The sequence below is a fragment of the Myotis daubentonii genome, chromosome 12 (genome assembly GCF_963259705.1).
Source record: "Myotis daubentonii chromosome 12, mMyoDau2.1, whole genome shotgun sequence".
NCBI classification, from domain to species: domain Eukaryota; kingdom Metazoa; phylum Chordata; class Mammalia; order Chiroptera; family Vespertilionidae; genus Myotis; species Myotis daubentonii.
The window spans coordinates 23650965-23670879 of record NC_081851.1 but is presented as its reverse complement, the minus strand read 5'-3'; the positions used below and the strand labels follow the sequence as shown (position 1 = coordinate 23670879).

At 46.2% G+C, this 19915-nt stretch overlaps 1 protein-coding gene across 2 annotated transcripts in view; it reads right to left on the bottom strand.

Annotated features, from left to right (window-relative positions):
• The window catches only part of MERTK (MER proto-oncogene, tyrosine kinase), a 103737-nt gene that overhangs the window by 53990 nt on the left and 29832 nt on the right, over positions 1–19915 (bottom strand). For both annotated transcript variants that reach the window (XM_059659166.1, XM_059659165.1), the window contains exons 3-4: positions 14567–14667; positions 12650–12823 (exon numbers count right to left, since the gene is read on the bottom strand). In XM_059659166.1, coding sequence (XP_059515149.1) covers positions 12650–12823; positions 14567–14667 — 275 coding nt within the window. The remainder of the gene's footprint in view (positions 1–12649; positions 12824–14566; positions 14668–19915) is intronic.

The following is a 19915-nucleotide window of genomic DNA, read 5'->3' as shown; positions in this document are numbered from 1 at the left end:
TTTGCTTTTCACTACGCATTCAGGGACTCTCGTATAAATTAATTTATGTGAGAAGGCAAGGATCGAAGTATAGTAATGTGGACGAAAGGGGCCACACGCTGACCTGACAAGCTCAAGGAAGGCCTGCGTGGCAGCCTAGCAGACTCAGAGACCTAAAATAACCACAAAGGATGGTCTGAAATTAAACTTTAACTGAAAGCAGTTATGGTGGGCAGTTATGTCCTAGGCCAGTATCTTCACTGATAAGATCAACTTTGATCCTTACTGAGCCCATTTGCCTTTTTGCCTCTAAGATAACATTCCCTTGAAATGTCTGGGTAACTTGTAACTTCCCTTAATCTGGAGCCCCTGGGGCACAACCAAATGTTCTGGGCACCAGGACAGATACTACAAATTCCTTCATTATCATGTTAATTGATCCTGTACCCACCTAAGTATGTGTCCATCATTTTACTTTTTATCCTATCACAGAGGTTCCCCCCCCACTCCCCCCCCCCTTCGCTTAATCCCACCTCCTTAAATCTGTCACCAATGAATTTCATATATAAATACGGATGTAACCCTGCCATTCTCCAGAGCACTATCTCAATTCGTTGAGGTTCTGCTTCCTGGCATATGTCGACAGTTTGGCTCAAATAAACTCACAAAAATTCTTTACAGATTTCAATGGTTTTTTTACGTTAACAGTAACCTCCATCTTGAATAAAACTGCTGTTTGAATTCTCTGCTATTATTAGATAATCCCTAGTCCTGTAAACTCTGTCACTTTAGACAGTCTCTTATTCTGTAAAATTACTTTGTTTTCAGTTCAAATAGAAAAAGATAAACTTAACTGTCTGATCTTGGAAGCTAGCCATCCAATATAATAAACTAATATAGACTAATACTGATAATAATTCCCATATTCTTATGCCAAGTTCCAACTCATTATGTATTCAAGGTTACAACTGTCTGTAACAATAACTCACACAGAGTTCTTTGTAATACCTGCAGACAAAGAAGCTCAAAAGGTATAAATACGGGAAACTTCCTGGATGTGGGGCTCAGAGACTTGGAAGAGACACCTCCCTCTGGGCCGCACATAATAAACAACTCCTAAGTAATTGGTTTATTAAGTCGTCTTGTATCTCATTCGCTGATTTAAGATACAACAGAAACAGCCCTCTCCCACTGGCTCCGGGCTGTTTTAGCTGGTAACACCTCTCTGGTGTTGGTGAGAGGTGCCTATAACAGTACCCCAAGTTTGGGCAAACCCCTTGAGTTCAGTAACATTACTGTTGTTATTACAATGAATATTAATTAACTGTATATCCACCTATCTGAAACAAAAACTAGCTTAGCTGTTTTCTAAATGTAGATTTAAATATAAAACGAGTATTTAAAAACAGAAGGATCAGCATAAGTCCACCACTCTTCTTAGGAAGGTAGCTCACAATTGACAGTGAGTTAGGAACTGCTGCATGTAAAAATGTATAATGGGTCACATTTGAGTCCTTCCTGTAGGCTGCTGCTGTACCAAGGACTTTTCGTTCATTATTTCAGTGGATCCTCATAAATGGGCCACGAAGTAGACACATATTACCCCTACTTTATATAAAGCAGTGGAGTAGCTTGCCTAGGGACACATGGAAGTGCAGTGGCATTAGTCTCTACGTCACAGCTGGGGAACTGAACCTCTAGTCCAGTGGTCGGCAAACTGCGGCTTGCGAGCCACATGCGGCTCTTTGGCCCCTTGAATGTGGCTCTTCCACAAAATACCACGTGCGGGCGCGCACATACAGTGCGACTGAAACTTCGTGGCCCATGCACAGAAGTCGGTATTTTGTGGAAGAGCCACACTGAAGGGGCCAAAGAGCCGCATGTGGCTCTCGAGCCGCAGTTTGCCGACCACTGCTCTAGTCTATAATCAATATATCCCACGGTTAAATACCACGCACCACATGCTTTTTACAGTCCTGCTATTTGGGGGAGCGGAGGATTGAATTGTGCCCCTGACAAAGTGGTTCTTTAAAAAAAGACCAAAAAAACCCCACACGAAACCTTTGTTCTGAAGTAATTTTCAATTCATAAGAAATTACAGAAATAGTACAGAGTTCCGGTCCACCCTTCACTCAGCTTCCCCTGCTGATAAGATCTTACATAATCAAGGGACTCTGACCCAAACCAGGAAACTGACTTGGTGCAATACCATTAACTAAAACGCAGACCTGATTCTGATGCCGCCCGTTTTCGTTTTGTTTGGGGAGGGAGGAGTGTAAGGCTCTATGCAATTTTATCACAGGTTGTGTACAGAGACAGAACTGTTCCATTACCAAAAAGAAGCTCATTCCAGCTACTCCTTTTAGAAACACCCTCCCCCAACTAACCCCGGCAAGAGCGCGCGTCAGTCTGCCATCACTACAACCGGGTCATTCTGAGGCTGCTCCATAAATGGAACCCTACAGCGTAGAATCCTTTGAGATTGGCTTGTTGACGCAGAATAACGTCCTGTAGACAAAGGCCTTCTTTGCCCTTGTCTCTTAAAGACAGCTCTTATATCACTAGAGAACAGACTGGTATCAAAGGGACAAGGTGTGTGACCTTCCTGTTCATAAACGTGCTTGCTCAGAGCAGCCTCCACAATCAGGGCTCTTCAAGCACCTCCGTAGGTCGCAGAATTCTCTCAGATCAGAAAGGTTTACTTGGGGGTTAATTTCAAGACAGAACTGTGGGAAAAAAGGAGACACGTGTAATACTTCCAACAATAAATAATTAAAAAAAAAAAAAAAAAGACGGAACTGCGTCTCCCTGCAAACACCCGGCTTTACATCAGCATGTAACCTCCAAAGGCATCTCAGGTCAGAAAGGCCTGAACTACTGGGAGGACTCAGGTACCACACCAAAGGTGCTCAAAATAAAAAACAGGAATAAGTAAGGATAACGTTTTATGTCATTCTTGTCCAACATTACAAAATTGAGGTGCTTGGGCACAGCCCGGTGGCTGACTGGGTCTCACTGATGGCCCGGCACAAGTCCTGCATCAGAAGCCTGCACCCTGGGCCCTTTCTCCCTCTGCATCTACAAAATGGATGTAAAAACCCTGTACTGCCTGGCTGGTGTGGCTCAGTGGGTCACGGGTGGATTCTAGGTCAGGGCACATGCCTGGGTTGTGGGCTTGTTCCAGGATAGAAAGCGTGCAGGAGGCAACTGATCAATGATTCTCTCTCATCATTGCTGTTTCTCTCTCTCTCTCTCTCTTCCTCTCCCTTCCTCTCTGATATCAATAAATATATATTTTAAAGAAAAACAAAAATACCTTTTAATTTCACAGAACTGGCTAGAGAGATATGAGAAAAGAGATAAGACTAAGTGCAAAAATAATTATACTAATGCAAGTTACTTTGCTATCCCTGTGTCTCTGTTCCAGTGAAGGGACCTAAGACATGGGAGTGTTTGCCATTCACTGTTTGTTCAGTAACTCATTCATTCAGTCACACAGTGTGGGGTGATGGGGCTAAGCTAAATAATAATTAATATATGATAATCACACCGGTTCATAACTCAGGGGCAGACACGCAGATGTTCTGCACTATGTGGTGGGAGGTACAAGAGTTATGAAGAGGCACTATGACTGCAAAGACAAGGTCAGGGTGTCCAGCAAGCTTTTCAGAGAAGAAACACATATGGGTACAGAGATGTCTACATAAGCAACAGAAAAAAGTTAAAACAACCTACATGTTCATCAACAAGGGGATGGTTAAGGGAATTACGGTCCATCCACTCACTGTGGCAACTGTCACAAACAATGAGACAGGCCCTGGAGTACCAACATTCAGAAAGAGCCACATGGCTTGGCCATGAATGTGTGTACGCACATATATGAGGATATTTTAAGAACTGGGAAGAGTCTGAGAGCAGGTAAACCAAAGGTTGACAGTAGATTCGGTTGCATCGGGCAATGAAAGTGTAAAGAAAAAAGGGAGATTTTTCACATTTTTCTTTATGTCTATCGTTTGAATGTTTTACAGTGAATATGTGTTCACATATTATTTGTGTAGTAAAAGAGCTGGAATTAATCTGCACAAGTACTATCATCCTCACTTGAAGGAAAATCACTTATACACACACACACACACACACACACACACTTATAGAAAAAAATTAGGACGGAAAACACATCAATGTTTTCATTGTAATTGTAAATGTGTAATAAGCTGTAAAAATACTTCTCTGAATTTTCTACACAAAATAATTTAACACAAAATAATTTAATAGTTATGCAAACTAAAGCTTTAAAAATCATCTTACTTTGAATTAATTATAGATCACAGAAAGATGTAGAGAATATACAGGGAGCTTGGCTGGTATGCCTCAGTGGTTGAGTATCTATCTATCCAGGAACCAAGAGGTCGCCATTTCGATTCCTGGTCAGGGCACCAGCCTGGGTTGCAGGCTTGATCCCCAGTAGCGGGCATGCAATTTCTTTTTCATTGATGTTTCTATCACTCTATCCCTTTCCCTTCCTCTCTCTCTCTAAAAGTCAATAAAAACATTTAAAAAACAAAGTATACAGGGAAAATTCTGTTTCCTTCAGCCTATGTCCCCAGTATGAACATTTCACATAACTAGAGTCTACGGCCAAAACCAGGAAACTGACACTGGTACCAGCCATAGAGCTTATCCAGATTTCACCAATTATACCTGGGCTCGTGTGTGCGCACACATGGTTCTATGTGAATTTATCACAGGTGCAGCTTCGTGCAGTCACAGTTACACATAAAGGTTATTTTGAAAAGCACATTATTGGGATATAAACTTCTCAGTTCCTATTTTACATCTATCTTCTCTACCAAAGGGGGTTAAATCAAATTAGAGAAAGTACAATAAAGATTGCAAAGAACTTGAAACCCCAAATAGGTGGCAGTAGTGCGGATGTATCTGGCCACTTGGAAATAAATCATACCTCTGAGCTCAGACAAATTACACGTGGCCTTCGGTGTTAAGATAATATGCAGCTGTTATTACAGAAACACACATCTAACTTCTGTGAAAACACACAGAAGAAGAAAAGTTCTACATAAACAGAGATGGACAGAGTCTGTCCTACTTTCAAAAGGAAAATGAGATTGATTCTGGTAAGTACCGATTCACTGAGAGATAGAAATCCACAATAAAACTTAAAATCTCTTCCCCTTTGAGACAGCATGGAGGGACACGGAGAGTATTAGGCTAAGTAAAAGAAGCCAGTCAGAGAAAGACGAGTATCACATGATCTCACTTATATGTGGAATCCAATGAACAAAATAGATCCAGAGACACAGAAGCATGGAACAGACTGTCGAATCTCAAAGGGAAGGTGGGGATGGGAGGGTGGGTGGAAAGAGATCAACCAACCAAAGACCTAGTATGCATATATGCATAACCCCTGGACACAGACAATAGGGTGGTGAAGGCCTGGTTCGGGGTATGGGGACAGGCTAGAAGGGGTCAATGGGGAAAAAGGGGGACATATGTAATACTTTCAACAATAAAGATTCTTTTTTAAAAAAGAGGGGGTATCAAGTTGGTGCCTATATGGATGCGGAAAACTATCTTACCCAGGAGTTCAGCTCACCACCAATAATCAGGCCTGATTTCAAAACGAATTCCAAACTGATTTCCAGTCTTTCTGTGGACAGTTATTAGGCTGATGTATCAAGGAATGTCTCAGAACACAAGATGGAGACATAAATGGAAAAAATAAAAGTCAGCAGACTTATCATGGGTTGAACAGTAGCCAAGAGAACTGACTGAATGAACTGAGGTCAACTCAGAGGCTGCCTTTATTAACAGGCCTCTGGCTTTGCTCTCGGTTAGATCAGAATCTAGATTTCCATCAACAACAAAACAGGAGTTGGCACCAAGCGAGAGAAAATCTGCTTATCCAATGAATCAAAATCTGCTTATCCAATGAATCGAGGTTGGAGATGGGCTCAGTAGCCTGGGGCAGTGGGTTAAACTTTTATTAGGTAAAGGATGCGACTTCAAAAACAAATAGGCAAGGAGCTGGAGAGCTTTGGCTTTGCGGCAATTTAATGAGAAAAAAGACCTGGGGATTTCAATGAGCTTCAAACTCAACATTAACCAATATACTAACCTACGGCTTGCATTTCAGAAACAGTGTCCAAAACACAGGCGATTACAGCTTCCACTGAACCTTAGGAATGTCTTTTTTTTTTGTTTTTAAAGGTGGTGAGAGGGAAATCCCTTTTATTTATTCATTCACCTCATAAACGTTCAAGGCCTACTATGTGCTAAGCACAACCTTTTTCTTTTTTCTTTTTTTAATAATTTTTATTTCTTGAAGTATTACAAAGAGTATTACATGTGTCTCCTTTTTCCCCCCCCTTGACATTCCCCAGGCCCCTACCCCCTATTGTCTTGTGTCCATTGGTTATTCTTATATGCATGCACATAAGTCCTTCAGTTAATCTCTTAACACCCCCCCCCCCAAACCCTCCCCAGGCTTCCCACTGTAGTTTGACAGTCTGTTCAATGCTGCTCTGCCTCTGCATCTACCCCTGTTCATCAGTCTATACTGGTCCCCATTATCTGTCCCAACCTCACTGGAGCCATCCCAACCTCACCGGGGCCGTCTCAGCCTCACCGGGGCTGTTTCAACCTCAAGGAATGTCTTCTCAAAGTGATACCAATGTGACTAAATGCTTTCAGAAAAGAGAGGAGGGGGAGCAGTCCTAACTAGTTTTGTGAGGTAAACAAACCCACATACCTAAATTGGCATTACAAAAACAACTCATAAACCAATTTCCCACATAGGCTTTTTTTTTTTTTTTTTACCATAAAGAATTCGACTGACTGGCTTTTGTTGCTTAGAATTCCCTGACAGGAGTGGTGACACATGGTGGGTCCCTAGATAGCTTTAGGATGGGGTTGGTCACCAGAATGACTGACCGCTTGACCAGAGAGTTGGGAATCTCAGCCCAACCTCCAACCTCTAGGAGGAGAGGGAGGTCTGAAACTGTTCAGTCACATGGCCAATGGTTTTATCACTTGTGCCCATGTGACGAAACCCCAACAAAATCTCTGGACCCTGAAGCTCAGAACAGTTTCCTGTTAGGTTTACACACACACACGCTGGAGGGAAACATACCTTAGTTCCAGGAGGACCCTCCCAGACCTCACCCTGTGTGCATCCTTGGTAATAAAAGTGTAATGGTTAGTTTAGCATTTTCTGAGTTCTCTGGTGTGGGCAGAAAAGGGGCCACATGTTAACCTGACTAACTCAGGGAAGGCCTGCGTGGCGGACTTGTAAACTAAACACCTAAAGTAACCACAAAGGATGGTCTGAAATGAAAACCTTTCATTAAAAAGCAGTTAATAGTCGGTAGTCATGTCTTAGGCCAGTATCTTCCCTGACAAGATCAACTTCAATCTTTATTGAGCCTATTGTCTTTTTGCATCTAAAATAACAACATACCTGTGGAATGTCAGGGTAACTTGTAGCTTCCCTTTTTCCAGATCCCGCAGAGCACAGCAAATGGTGCCAGGGCTGAGACCACAAATTCCCTCATTGTTATTGTTATCATGTTAATTGTTGACTGCTAACTATGTAAAAGAAGCCTGTGTCTATCATTTTACTTTTGATCCAAACCCAGAGGTTTCCCCTCTTTGCTTACTCCCACTCCCCAACCTATCACCAATGGATTTAATGTAACCCACTTACATATCCACCTTTGATGGTAATTTATAAAAATAGGTGAAAACCACCATTCTCCAGAGCATTATCCCAATATCTTGTGATTTTGCTTCCCGGAAATTGTTGACAGATTGGTTCAAATAAACTCACAACAATTCTTTACAAGTTTGAATGTTTTCATACATTAACACTGGGCTGTTCTAGCAAATTACCCAACTGGAGGTGGTCATGGGGACTTCCACGTTTATAGCCCGTCAGCAGGAAGTGGAGGGGCCTGGGGACACCACTGTCACCCCAGACTTGTGGTTGGCATGTAAAGTGAGGGTAGTCTTGTGGAGGACTTGACCCTGTGCCTGTGGAGTGTGCACTCACTCTAAGTAGTCAGCGTCAGAAGTAAGAGCTGTCTATCCAATCAGTGTTACTCCAGATTGGGGGTGAAACAGAAAAAAACAAAAATTCGAAAATCATTCACGCAATGTCAAATCCACCAAAATACATCATGACCAAGTTTATCTCGGGAATGCAAAACTGACATTTGAAAAGCAAATCAACATAATTTACTATACTGAGAGAGTAACAAAAAAACCACACCACACAAGCATCTCAGTAGATGCAGAAAACAAACTTGACAAAATCTGACACCCTTCATGATAACAGTAAAATTTTTATGCCCTGGTGGGGTAACTCAGTTGCTGAGAGCATCATCCAGATATGCCAAGGTTGCGGGTTTGATCCCCAGTCAGGGCACATATAAAAATACAAGAATCAACTAATGAATGCATAAATAAGTGGAACAACAAAGTGATCTCTCCCCCCACCAGCCCCTCATCTAAAATCAATCATGTTAGGTCGGAGAGAGCCCAGGATCGGATACATGCAGACGTGTGATGAGATAATGGACTCCCCCTGGCATTTCTAACAGATCAGCGTGCCAGACACAGATACTGGCTTCTCCCTGAATCAACACGACCCCCACACAGATACTGACTCCTTCCTGAATACCCCTGCTGACCCCCTGCAGCGGGAACTTCCTCAGCTGAATACCTCAGCTCATGTCCCCGCCCCTCACCCAACCAGTATAAAAAAAGTGCCCCCCTCCCTGTTGGCGTGAATCCATGTGCCCTGTCTTTGGGGTACGTGGGTCTCCCAGGGACGCAATAAACCTTTCCTTTTCTTTTCTTTTCTTTTCTGATTCACTCGACTCTTTATTTCTTACGCCGCCTCCTGAGCCATCTAACCTAACAAATCAATCAATAAATTTTTTTTCAGACAACTGGTAATAGTAGGAAACGTCTTTGGCCCAAATGAAGGGCATCTACCCGAAGTTAACACCACTCAGTCCTGGGGAGCAGAGATGTCCACTGTTACCACTTCCATGCAGCACATGCTGGGGAGGTCCTGGCCAGGGAAACAGGAAATAAGCCACAGAGATAAAGGGCTAAGGACCGGGAAAATAGAAGTAAAACTGTGTCTATTGGCAGGTGATATCTCTAGAAAATCCAAGGATTCTACAATAACAAAAACTCAGAACTAATAAGTGAATGAAGCAAGGTTGTAAATAAAAGATCAACACACAAAAGTCCATTTATTTTCTATATATTAATAGAGAACAAATGGGAAATGAAATCAAATAGGCTATTTGCCAGCATCAAAGCCAGAAAATATTTAAAAATAAATTTTACAAATGATGTTAAGATCTCTACCCCAAAAACTATAAAAAACAAAACACTGAGAGAAATTAAAGACCTAAAAGAATGGACAGACTATGTTCATGAATTGGAAATCTCAATATTAGTAAAATGTCATCTTACCCTAGATTGATCTATAAATTCAATACAATTGCAAACAAAAATCACAGCAGAATTTTTGTAAAAAATGTCAAGCTGATTCTAAGATTTATATGGAAACAGGCAAAAGACCCAAAGTTGGTCTTCATCATAAAGGATAAAAACAAAAGTCTTCTCTAAATCTAATCCAAAATTAGCCATCAGAGGAATGAAGTGCAAATGAAAACACAATAATCTACCATTTCACATCCATTAGAATGTCTAAAATTAAAAAGATGAACCCTATCAAGTAATGGGTGGATGTGGATGGAGCAACCGAAAAGTGGAGAATGCACCACAGTACAACCCTTTGGAAAACAGAGTCCTGGTTTCTTAATTAAATATTTTTATTTTTAAGAGAGGGAGAGAGAGAGAGAAACATTAATGATGAGAAAGAATCATTGCTCGGCAGCCTCCTGCACATCCCCCACTGGGAGTTAAGCCCGCAACCTGGGCACGTGCCCTTGACTGGAATCGAACCTGGTACCCTTCAGTCCTCAGGCCAACGCTCTATCCACTGAGCCAAACCAACTAGGGCAGTCTTGGTTTCTTTAAAACTTAAACACATGCCTACAAACAACTCAGCCATTGCTCTCTCAGCTATTTATCCAAGGGAAATAAAAATATATGTTCCCCAAGAGACTTGCACATAAATATTCATAGCTGCTTTATTCACAGTAGCCAACAGCCATAAACATCCCAAATGTTCAACAAACAAATGGATAATAACACAGTGTAGCACCTTCATACAACAGAGCACTGTCAGCAGTAAAAAATAATGCACTCCTGCCCAGCCGTAGAAGACAGAGAACCATAATACTCCTGGTGGAGTCAGGAGTCAGAAAAGTGATTCAGAGACAACCCCAGGGGCTGGCATTCACTTGCTGATCCATTCTTGCCATGAATATTAGTGACTACTACTACGGGGTCAGGCACTGCCTTGGGAGAGACCAAGACCTGGTCCTTACCGAGCACATGTTCTCTAAGAAGACATCATCAATAAACAGGGTCATGATAGACTGACAAGTACTTTCTGATTATGCAAGGAATTCCACAATAATTCGTGACTGGGAGTCAATAAAAAGGTGGCAAAAACCTACTAGTGCAGAGTGACCAGGGAAGGCTTCGCTGAAGAAGTGATATCTGAGTTGTGTCATGGACCAAAGGGCAGATGGAAGAACCCTGGCGGACAAAAGAGAGAGGGCAAAGGTCCTCAGGCAAGAAGGAGGAAATGTGTCTGAGGAAATGAAAGGCAACCAGTGTGACCGGTGCTTAGCAAGCAAAGAGAGTGGGATGGGGTGGGCTGCAGTGTTGGGTGGAGGCAAGAAGGGCTCTGGGCAACCGTCTAAGACAACAGGAAGTCACGGAAGGATTTCCAGCAGGCAAGTGACAGGGTCTGCCACCAGGAGGAAGGGTTAGAGTGAGGACCAGTGAAGCAATGAGACCAGCTTGGAAGCTCCTGCAGTGGAGCTGGCAAGGGCTGGTGGTGACAGGACCAGGACACTGCAGCAGGGACAATGAAAAGACCATTTTGGATGTACCTTAGAAGCAACACTGATGGAACTTGCTGATGCATTCACGTGAAAAATGAGAAAAAGGAAGGACTGGCAAATGGCGGTATCACTTACTAAGATGAGAAATTCGGGGCGGAACAAATCTGGGGAAAGATCAAGAATTTCATTTGAAGATGCGTACCTAGCCAGCAAGTGGACATGCCAAGGAGACAGTTGGCTACGTGAGCCTGGAGCTCAGGAGAGAGGCCTGGGCTGCAGAAGCAAAGTCTGAGGTCCCCATCACACGGATGGTGCTAAAGCCAGGGGCCGCGGGAACATCTCTCAGAGGGCACAGAAGTGGGCCCGGGACTGAGTGCCAGGGCGCCACCCTTTCAGAACTCCTGCCACAGGCACAGAAGGAGCAGTGAGGTGCGATGAAGCACCCACCGCATTCTCAGGGCCCGGAACGCCCTCTGCACACAGAAGTCCCGAATGCACGAAGAAAGGAAGGATTAGGGGCCGGCCGGGGGGTTCAGAACGAGTCACCCCGAGGTGTGCTTTTGGTTATGCGGATTGTTCTCAGCTAAAGGCAACTTTAGCAGTGGGATCAAAAGAAGCTTCTGCCCCTCCCTTCACTACCTAGAAAACCTGAATTAGGGGCCTTGCCCATAAGAAGAGCCGATCAGAGACCACCTCTTCTGACCTATCTATATGCCAGGACAAACTCTCTTTCCTGAACATGCGTTCTCCCTGCAATGGCCCTTTGAAACCCCGAGGCACCTCACCTCGTCCCTGTTCGGGATGTCTATATACCTGTGTTCCCTTTCTGTCTCGGAACCTCCTGCATGTGGGGGTCTCTGACTGTCATGCATGCCAGTTCCCATATGTATTAAACTTGGTCATTTTCTTTTGCTAACGGGCCTCATGACTATTTGGTTATTAGACCAGATTATTATTGAGGACAGAGGAAAGGTTCTCCTCCCCTCCCCCCAAGCAGGGCCCCCTGGCCCCATGTTGCTGAAAGACGCAATGGGAGGAGCAGAGAGGAGCCCGCTGGCTTTCGTGGCAAAGGAACACCAAAGGCACTGACTCTCGTCTAGAACGTGGTCAGAGCCACTGGAACAAAATCAGGCACTTTCATTCAGATGGAAATCAAGGTGACGCCTGACCGCCAATCAGCCACAATCCCACGATGACTCACTCTGCCCACAACAACCGCCATGACCCAGGGAGAAGCAAAGCCCGAGGTCACCATCACACAGATGGTGCTAAAGCCAGGGGCTGTCAAACCTCACTGAGTCTTCACATCAGCGGTTCCTGAAGTGCCAGACCTGCAGTCCAGCGAGGCCACAGCTGCCGTGGGAGGCGTGAGCCGGCTCCGCTGCCCAGCCTGGGGCATTCGCCAGCTTCCCTACCTGAACCACGGACACCCTCGCAGTGCACTCAGCCACTTCCCACCCCTGACCTGGGAACTCCCCACCCCCACAGAGACTCCTGCCTGCCTCCCCATCTACTGCCCCCCCCCCCCCCCCGCCACCTGCCCCGCCCCCTGGCTGCCACACCAGTCTTCCTCCTCCTGGTGCACAGCAGTGCTCAGCAAACGTGTGCTCCCTCCCACTACTAGAGAGGAAACAAAGAAATCGGCACAGACTCACCAGGGACAGTCAGCACAGACGGGGATCTCTCTGGCTGTTCACTCACACGGCTGCTGTTTTGAAACCAGACAATGCCGACGGGCTCCGGTGGGCCCACAGCCTGACAGGTGAGGTTGAAGGCGGTGTTTCTGGTGACGTTCATGCTCTCGGGCTCCCTGGTGAAGTACGGAAGTCCTGCGGAGGAAGAGTTAAGGGAAGGAATGTTTCAAACCCACAAGCAAAGGCACAGCCTGAGGGGAATGGCAACTACTAGACCTTGGTCACAGGAGATTGCTTTCTACGCCATCTCAGGTCGGAAAGGCCAGGTCTGCCCTGAAAGCTGGGTGAGGAAGAGGACAGGCTGATCTCCAGTCTGGCTCCAGCTCACTGGGGCAGGCTGGCAGGTTTTCCATCTTCCTCACCCAAATAAACAGTAAAAGCCACGCCACGAAAACAGGTCTGCCTGCTTTCCAGGACCATCGCTTGTGTGTGAGGCTTTGAGATGGGTGACAGGAACTTTAAAATCTGTGCATGAGCCTAGGGCTAAATGCAGCCTCAGAAAAACACTGTAGACACAGTTACAGTCACAGCCAAGATCTCCAACGGTTGTTCCAGGATCAAGGCCATAAGGAAGGGCACTTCAGGAATGTCTCAGAGGAACCCAAATAGCTCACTTATTTGGGGCGTGTGCCAAAAACTTATCAGCTGAAGCTAACTGTCCTCACACATTCACACTGTGTTCTTTTGGGGCTGCCAACTTGCAGAACTGGTCCCTACAGGAATGATGTGGGAGTGGTAAATGCAAAACATTTTTTTCCTGCTTCAGTTTTGTAAAACTCCATTAGGACCTAATGGGCCCCTGCTCGGGCATTTTTTCTGAGATTCTGACAAGTAAAATGTCCTCTAAATATTTTTCCCAGATAAACAGCAGATGTAGGACCCCTCCCTCCCCCACACCCGTGTGGAGGCCCCGCCCCCAATTCATGCTGACACATACTAGCTTGTCCAGTCTGGGATGGACCCGAGAACAAAGCTATAAAAGAGACTCCTGAGGGCCTGCCTCCCCCAGGCCGCCTGCAGCATTCGTGGGCACCAGGCTCCTGTTTGCAAAAGAATGGGTAGCAGAGGAGCCTTTGAGAGGAAGATGTTTCCAATTGAAAGTCCCTAGAAACCTGCTCTACAGCCTGTGATGAGGAGCGTCAGGAGAAAGTAGGAAAGAAAGGTGTTCGATGGTCTGCTCAGGGAACCTCAGAGAACTAGGCGAGGAGGCAGGGATCTCAGAAAGCAGCACCTGGGGGGTGGGGAGCGACCAATGGGGTGGTGACAATAAAGATGCTTCCTCCTTGAAGCCTTCCTTGCCAGGCCCTGCCACTGCCGAAGCTGGAGACCCAGGGACTGGGCTCACCTGGCCTGGCTCACCTGTGCATCAGCTCATACTCCCCACTGGAGTTCAAGTGCCTCCAGGGTAGAGAGACTGCCTTGTCCTCATCTCATGTCTCACCTCTCACCCCCACTGAACCCATCTCATGCCTTGTCATGTCACAGAACTGCACTGAACCAACACCTGACAAACCCGAGGGCCCTGAAAGGAGTCCCAGACCGAGCTGCTGACCCTTCTAGGAAATCCCGCCCCCCCCTCCCCCCATCTCACCACCCACAGACTCAAGACAAGACAAGATGCTGAGTAACAAGCAAATTGCCACCTGGCCAGGGAGTGGAACCTGGTGCCAGTACCGAGAGCCGGGTAATGGAATGCATTTGCTTCCTAAAAAAAGTCATCAACTTTTAAAACTGTAAATAACCTCAGGACAAGGAAGTCATACAATTTCAGTGCTTATAGGTCTGCAAGGTTTGCACAGAGTTATAAGTGGGCCTGCCAAGCTGCAATGTTATGTGCAAAGCAGTTAATACTGGCCACTCTGTGGCCTCTGCACTTACCTTGTACCTCGACGTAGATGGGGTCAGACACGATCTCTTCACTGTTTATGTTCGTCTTACAGGTGTACGCCCCACTGTCTGACCGCTGCACCCTCATTATGCTTCAGAGAAAACACAGGAAGATATGCATGATGACTACCCTTCGAGCTTCTACTACAGAAACAGAACATTCTTCAACTTCTCTGTCAGATGCTGTGATGTTAACCTCACATATACACATGGCTAGGTCGTGGTGCCCAGATATTTGGTCTAACACCGCTTTAGCTGTTTCTGGGAAGGTATTTTTCAGATGAGATTAAATTTAAATCAGGAGACTCCGGCTATAGCAGATGACCCTCCCCAAGAGGGTGGGCCTCATCCAGTCCGTTGAAGGCCTGTGAGCAAAGTCTGAGGTCGCCTGAGGAAGAGGAATTCTGCCTCCAAACTGCCTTGGGACCCAAGACTGCACAGTCGGCACCTACAGCCACACTGGCCAAGTCTTTAAAACAAATTACTCTGTGCTGGTACTTGTCTTCACTTCCATGGTAGCCTCTATATTGGAGTGCAAATTTGTAAGTTTGTTTTGGGTGGTCACCATAACTAGGGGGCCTCATGGCCTTTAGGGGCCAGAAGCAACTGTTCCATATCCCAAATGACCTTCTGAGACCGGAACCCATTCCATTTTACACACACACATGTATTTTGTCTGGTTTTAACACCCACCTAATTTCCCAGGACTGTAATTACCATGAAAATGGGGGGCGGGTGGGTGGTGGCTGGTGAGAGAGCAGCAATGGCCCTGGCCTGTCTGGAACTTTGCACCATTTGGAAAAGGGATCACTGACATCCAGGCTGCATCTGCAACTGCCATGTGGCGGGTGGGCAGTTGGGGGAGACAGGGTGCAAGTCTCTGCAGACCTGGTGTGGCCATGCCCCACTTAACAAGTTCACATTCATATTCTTTTATTATAACTCACCTTTCTTTTGTTCTTGTATTACATTTGGACAATATGTTATAAAATCTCTGACATTAAAGAGGTGGTCTTGGCTCTAAGAGACTGAGAGTCCTGCTTTCCACCTTCCCAGCGTGTTTACAGACAGGAACTACTCAGCATACATGACACCTGCAGTGGGCCGGGCAGGACGGGTGAGGGGAGGAGGGACACTTGGAGATGCTCTCCCGCAGAGGGGTCTCTATTGGCCCAAAGACACTGATCTCTCCGCCCCTCAGACACAGCAAAGACGTCACTGGGGAAAAGAGAAAACCATGGAGAGGTCCACCTGCCTAGCAGCCTGCACCCCAATACAAATTATTTATCCAAAGCAAAATAAAACCCATCCCTCAGCCTGTCAAAGGCCGAGGCTTAAAGCTCAAAAGAGAAAGGGGGGCAGGCAAGGGCAAAGGGGGCCCCCACCGACCTAGGCAATGATTAGCAGCCACCGAGGGGTAACAGCACCATCCAGGCCTTGAGGAGCCAGTCTCCTTGGGTCAGAACACACACTGGACATTTTAAATTTAACTTCTCAACCAAGCCAGTCTGGTTCAGTGGATAGAACCTTGGCCTGTGGACCGAAGGTCCTGGGTATGGTTCCGGTCAAGGTCATATACCTCGGTTGCAGGCTCCTCCCCGGCCCAGACCCGGGCCCTGGTTGGGGCGCATGCAGGAGGTAGCCAATCGATGTGTTTCTCTCACACTGATATTTCTCTTTGTGTTTCCCTCTCTCTTCCACTCTCTAAAAATCAGTAGAAAAAATATCCTCAGGTGAGGATTGTATATATATATATATATATATATATATATATATATATATATATATATATGTATATCTTCTCTCCAACAAAATCATTTTGCAAATCCTATTAGCTTATGCTAAACAGAGCAACTCAATTCCATGTCAAGAGTAGTGTCAGTCAGAAGTGGGGGACCGAGGAGTGTGACTGTCACCTGTCACCTGCACTTCCTGATGTGGCAATCTGAGTGGCACCCCATTGACTTAGGTGTACTCTCTTCCCCTTTCCCCTCACTGCTGTGTAGGAGAACATTAAATCTGGAACACATCTGATGAGTGAATATTGGATCTGGGAGGACCCAGGATTAAGTAAAGACTAGATCTCTCCATGTTTGGGGGCAGGAGCTGAATGTCTCAATAAAAGACAGAAAGAGATCTCACAGGACAAATATCTCCAAATAAGGGGCTGATGCTCCCCTGATCATCTGTCATGGTGACAGAAAGGGGCTGAAGAAAGAGGGAGAGAAGTGTGTGTCTGGAGTGGCGTGCTGCCCATTGTGAGTCATAACGAGTGGTGGAATGTGCATAGTGGTTTCAGCGGCTCCTGAGACCTCCAGTCAGTCTAGTGCATTTTCAAGGGAAGCTAAGGTCACAGCTACTGCAGAGAAGTCCTTGCCAGACAGTTCACAAGTTCACTTTAAAAGAGGTGTCACTTTTTTCAGGCAAAGCCTGGGATTCTACAAGTGAATGACCAGATCTGACAGGCTGAGGACACCCATGCCTATGAAGACCTGGCTCTGGGCCTGGGACCGCAGCACTGCAGCAGCAGGCTTGCCAGATGACTCAGGGAGTCGGCAACCAGGGAGAAAGTGACACGCAGAGAGGGATACAGGGCAGGGCCCCAGGGAGCAGCTCAAGGCAGATGTGGAGCACACCTGTTCAGAGGCACAGGGAGCCCCAGAAACCACCAGGCACAAATAACATGTTAGCATCACACCCTGGCTGCAAAAGTCCAGGAGTACCTTCAGCCGACCAGTGCGGAAAATTCAGGCCAGGACTAGAAAAGGGGGGCAGAAGGAACATGATCCAAACTCTGTCTTCAGCCATTTGTGGACGAAGAAAGAAAAAAAAAGGGGGGGGATCGTATATGTTAGGATGGAAGAAAAGGCCTTTCTTTGCTGTAGCCTTCCACAATTTATGGGAAGCACCTGGCAATTAAACCCCAAGACTGTTAGCTCCTCTGATTCCAACAGCCCCTCTGTTCAAACTGAGGGACAAGATAAGCTACTTTCAAGGCTACATTCTTGTATACCCTTCCTCCCTGCTGGTATACAACCCAGGGATAATTAGTAGAAAGTTCCCTTCCCCCCTCCTCTTCAAACAAGCCTTTTTTTGAACTCTTCGTAACTTTTGCTCTAAGAATGTTTTACAGGCTTTGAAAAAAATACTGGTAAGACACCTCCCTAGGACAGCTGCCCGGATTGTCTCCTGAAGAACTAATAGTCAACCCCTCTGATGTATGCTCAATTTCACCTAGCAACAGCAGCAGCCCGAAAATCCCCCTCCCTTCCTGTCCGGGGGGGGGGGGGGGCAGCTTCTGTTCCTTGCCCTTGCATTGATTAGCAATGCACTGGCCCTTTCCCTTTGGGGAAAGTGAAATAAACTATCTATCTATCTCTTCTCTCAGTTGAGAATTCTTTCACAGCTCACATCACCTGCCCAAAACCTAACACTATGGAAAGTAACCTTACAGGATGTTCTGATTCGAAATTCCTACTAACTGGCAGGTCATGGTGGGTAGTCTTGCCCCAGGCATATAACGTTTTTTGTAAAAGCTTTATCTTTGTCTTAAGAAAGCCATGTCTATTGTTTCTGTGCAGCTGGGTTATCATCACACCTTTGAAATAAGCTGTAACTGTCTTTAAGGGAAGACATAATCTTGTTAACTGTCCTGTAATCCAATCCTTGCCTTGTTTCTCCCACCTCACCCTGCCTTCATGTAATCTTTCTTCTGTTCCCTCCTTAATTTCAAATGCTTAAAAAAAGCTGTAAAACTGTTATTCTTGGGATCATTTGAGATCTTGCTCCCCAGTATATGTTGCCAGTTTGGCTCAAATAAATGCTTATAAAATTTCTCATAGAGCTCCAGTCAAGATGGCAGCATAGGTAAATGAAGTACTCAAATCCTCCCACAACCACATCAAAATTACAACTAAACTGCAGAACAACCATCATTCAGCACCACCTGAAGTCTAGCTGAACAGAAGTCCTACGACTAAGGAGATACAGAAGAAGCCATATTGTGACTGGTAAGAGGGGCAAAGACGTGGAACCGGCTGGCCCCCCACCCACTTGTGATGAATAAAAGTCATGAGAGATATCTCAGATGTGGAGGTCCCCCTCTGAGGAGCGAGGGGTCCCAGACCCACAGCAGGCACTATAACCCAAGATTCCAGTAACAGGAAGAGAAGTCCCCATAAGTTCTGGATGTAAAAACCAGTGGGGATTGCGGCTGAGTGGGATGGAGGGCTGTTGAATGAGAGGGCGAGGACTACGCCCTCCACCTTGCCCCAGGGTAAGAGCTATGCCCTCCATCTTAGCTTGGCCATGTGCTCAGCAAGGCTTCTTCCCGGAAGCCAAGCCGCTGCTGGCCACGCCCAGGATTTCTCTGGACTGGCCAATGATAGTCAAGGGAAGTGCACGCCATCACTCTCTCGGCCACTGGGCTACCGTTGCATTGGTGAGTGTGGTCGGGGAGCCGAACTAGTTCGAAATGAGGGACTCTTTGCTTTTGCATCGGACTCACTGGCTCCCTGTGGGTTCTTGGGAATCTTGAAATCTGGGCACAACAGGAGTCCCAGATATTCTTTTTAAAAGGACCCGCCAATGGACTTACTAGGACTCACTCGCTCTGCGCTCCAGTGTTGGGGCAGCAGGGACATAGAGGGAGGAACTGAATGTCTGGCATCCGTGTGAGAGCTGAAGAGGCAGCTTTCTCCCAGACAGAAGTGCTGGCAGAGGCAACTGCTCCTTTTCTGAACTCTCCCTCACAAAGCCAGCAGGTGGGAGCCATATCTGAGTCTCCATCAACCCGGTCAACCCTGCTCTCCCCCACCCTGGTGATTGCCTGAGGCGCCGTCCCACCCAACGTGGGGCCCACCTAAGCCACTTCCAGTGGTTTCCCATACAAACGGCCTCTCTTGGATCATGATTTGGATTTTCCTAAAATCTTTCAAACAAGGAGCATCTGGCCTCTGGGGATCCTATATGTCTTGCTAAGTGGCGCCAGGCCCAAAACTAGAGGCAGGCAGCAGCAGTGTGCAGCTTGGCTTCTCCTGGACACCTCTAAGCCCAACACACGTAGCAGCCATCCTCAGACAGCTTTGTAGCTTTTGCCAGGTTGCCCTGGGCAGGGCACAGGCAGTGGCTGACCTTGGCCTGCAACTCCTGGGAGGCCCCAGAACCAGTGCACCCAGTGGACAGCTTCAGGTCACACTGGATTACAACCGAACCACCTTCACAAGTGACTCACTCAAGGGGTGGACTTGGTGGGTACCAAAGCCCCAATGAAGTTAAGTTTTGCTCTGTTGATTTTAGCTGCTGTACAGTAGCTCTTCTGCTATTGTCCCAGCTGGTCCT